The following is a 1,898-nucleotide window of genomic DNA, read 5'->3' as shown; positions in this document are numbered from 1 at the left end:
GGCGGCGAGGCACAAGGTGGCGAAGCGCTGGCCCCAGGGTGCTGCTCGGAGGGGATCTCTCCACTCTTCCACATCTTCTTGAACTTGGATCTGCGGTTTTGGAACCAGATTTTGACCTTTGTGGAGAAAGGATAGGAACGTTAATGGGAGAAACCGGGGCATGGGCAGGGAGGAGAGGCAGTAGAGGAAGCCTGCGGGCTGGAGGTGGCCATTGAGCAATCTGGCGGGGGAGCGGACCTTGCGCTGCAGCTTCCTGCGGTACTGGAAGGTGACTTCAAAAAGCTGATGTGCTCTGCGTGTGACCCCGCGTGTCTGGGCAAGGTGGTGACAGCGGAAGGTGTCAGCAGGGCCAGTTGTTTCACCCGCTTAATGAGCACCAAGTCGAAAGGCAACGTGGTACCCGATTTCTGTGCACGTCTGTCCCTCTGATTCCCTCCCTCACAGAGACTCTTTGGGGATTTTCAGCTTTGGGCCTATAAGTTTAGGTTGCCTGAGGTGGGGCCTGTTTTAAGTCTTAAAACGACTTAAAATATACATCTATATTTTAGATGAACGCGCCTGCTTCTGGGCCTCCCGGGCGCGCCCCTCCCCGGTCCCCTCAGGGCGCGAGCCCCACCTGAGTCTGGGTGAGGCCTAGAGACGCCGCCAGCTCGGCTCGCTCAGGCAGCGCCAGGTACTGAGTCTTTTGGAAGCGCCGCTGAAGAGCCGCCAGCTGGAAACTGGAATAGATAGTGCGGGGTTTCCGGACTTTCTTTGGCTTCCCGTTCACGATCCGGATTTCAGGCTCGAGGTCTTCCTTCTCTGCAATGAAATGGAATCGTTATGACCGCTCAATGCGGCGTCCTAAAGCCCTTGCACGCCGGAAGGGCCCGGCGGGAACTCTGCTGGAGCGGGGGAGCCGATCCTTGGAGAGGTCGCGCGCGCGGGCTGCAGGCGCAACTTCGCCACGAGCGGACTAGAGCTGCCACCGAGCCCTCGAGCTGAGCACCCCAAGGACGGGAAGCACGCCAGAGAGAAAGAAGAGCCAGGCGTCGAGGAAGTGCAGCTACTGAAGGGAGGCGTGTTCGGCCTGCCCGCCCTGCCCTGGAGTCTCTGGGTGCCACCAGCACCGGGGGACAAACCCTCACTCGCGGGAGACTACAGATTGGGACGGGTAAAGCGCAGGAGCAGGCGCTGTGAAAGGCCAGGACTCTGGACTGTCCCCTCCCCAAAACATGTTTATCCATCCGTCCCCGTGACCCAACCGACTCGGCACCCTGGACCCCAGCGTTGTGCATACCAGGCTCGTTGTTGGCTGGAGACGAACTGGTCCCGTAGGGCGCGTAGGAGCTGTAGGCGGCCGTGTAGCCCAGGTCATAGCTGCTCTTGGCGGAGTAGGGGACGTTGTTGAGGCCGCTGGTGTGGTACTGGTAGGAGCCCATGTGAGCATAGGGTGAGGCCCCCCCGCCGCCGCCGCCCGCCGGGTGCTGCTGGTTGGTGTAGTAGCTGCTGTCGGTGGCCGTGGACACCGGAAGGGTTGGCGACTCCTGGGGCTTGTGCAGGCTGCTGCTGCTGCCATTGCTGCCGCCGGGGCCGGCGCCGCCGCCGCTCGGGGGCTGCTGGTGTTGGTGGTAAGTGCTGGAGGCCGTGATCTGGGTCGAGTGCATATCAGCCACCAGACTGTCAAAGACTCCAGTCATCCTGGCCCGGGACGGGAAAGAGCAGGGGTGGCGGGCGTGAGGGGGAAGCCTGGCGCCTCCTCTGTCTCTCTCGGTCCCTTCCAGTAGCCAATGTAATTACGGAGAGGGGGGGCAAGAAATGAGGCAACGGTCTAGGCGCCTCCTCCTCGGGAGGGCGATCACCGCGTGCCGCTCGGGACAGCAGCCGCCGGCCGCATCCTCTCGGCTCTCTGGGCCCTC

At 62.2% G+C, this 1,898-nt stretch overlaps 1 protein-coding gene across 1 annotated transcript in view; it reads right to left on the bottom strand.

Moving 5' to 3' along the window:
* Dlx2 (distal-less homeobox 2) overlaps positions 1-1,887 on the bottom strand; it is a 2,642-nt gene extending 755 nt beyond the window's left edge. The window contains exons 1-3 of the mRNA XM_010607024.2: positions 1,280-1,887; positions 617-801; positions 14-116 (exon numbers count right to left, since the gene is read on the bottom strand). Of these exons, the coding sequence (XP_010605326.1) occupies positions 14-116; positions 617-801; positions 1,280-1,679 (688 nt within the window). The 5' untranslated portion in view covers positions 1,680-1,887. The remainder of the gene's footprint in view (positions 1-13; positions 117-616; positions 802-1,279) is intronic.
* Between the last annotated feature and the right edge of the window lie 11 nt (positions 1,888-1,898).

The sequence above is a fragment of the Fukomys damarensis genome, unplaced genomic scaffold, assembly GCF_012274545.1.
Source record: "Fukomys damarensis isolate Sample0158 unplaced genomic scaffold, DMR_v1.0_HiC HiC_scaffold_26, whole genome shotgun sequence".
In the NCBI taxonomy this organism is placed as follows: Eukaryota; Metazoa; Chordata; class Mammalia; order Rodentia; family Bathyergidae; genus Fukomys; species Fukomys damarensis.
The sequence above is the reverse complement of the archived record's forward strand: the minus strand, read 5'-3'. Positions and strand labels throughout refer to the sequence as shown.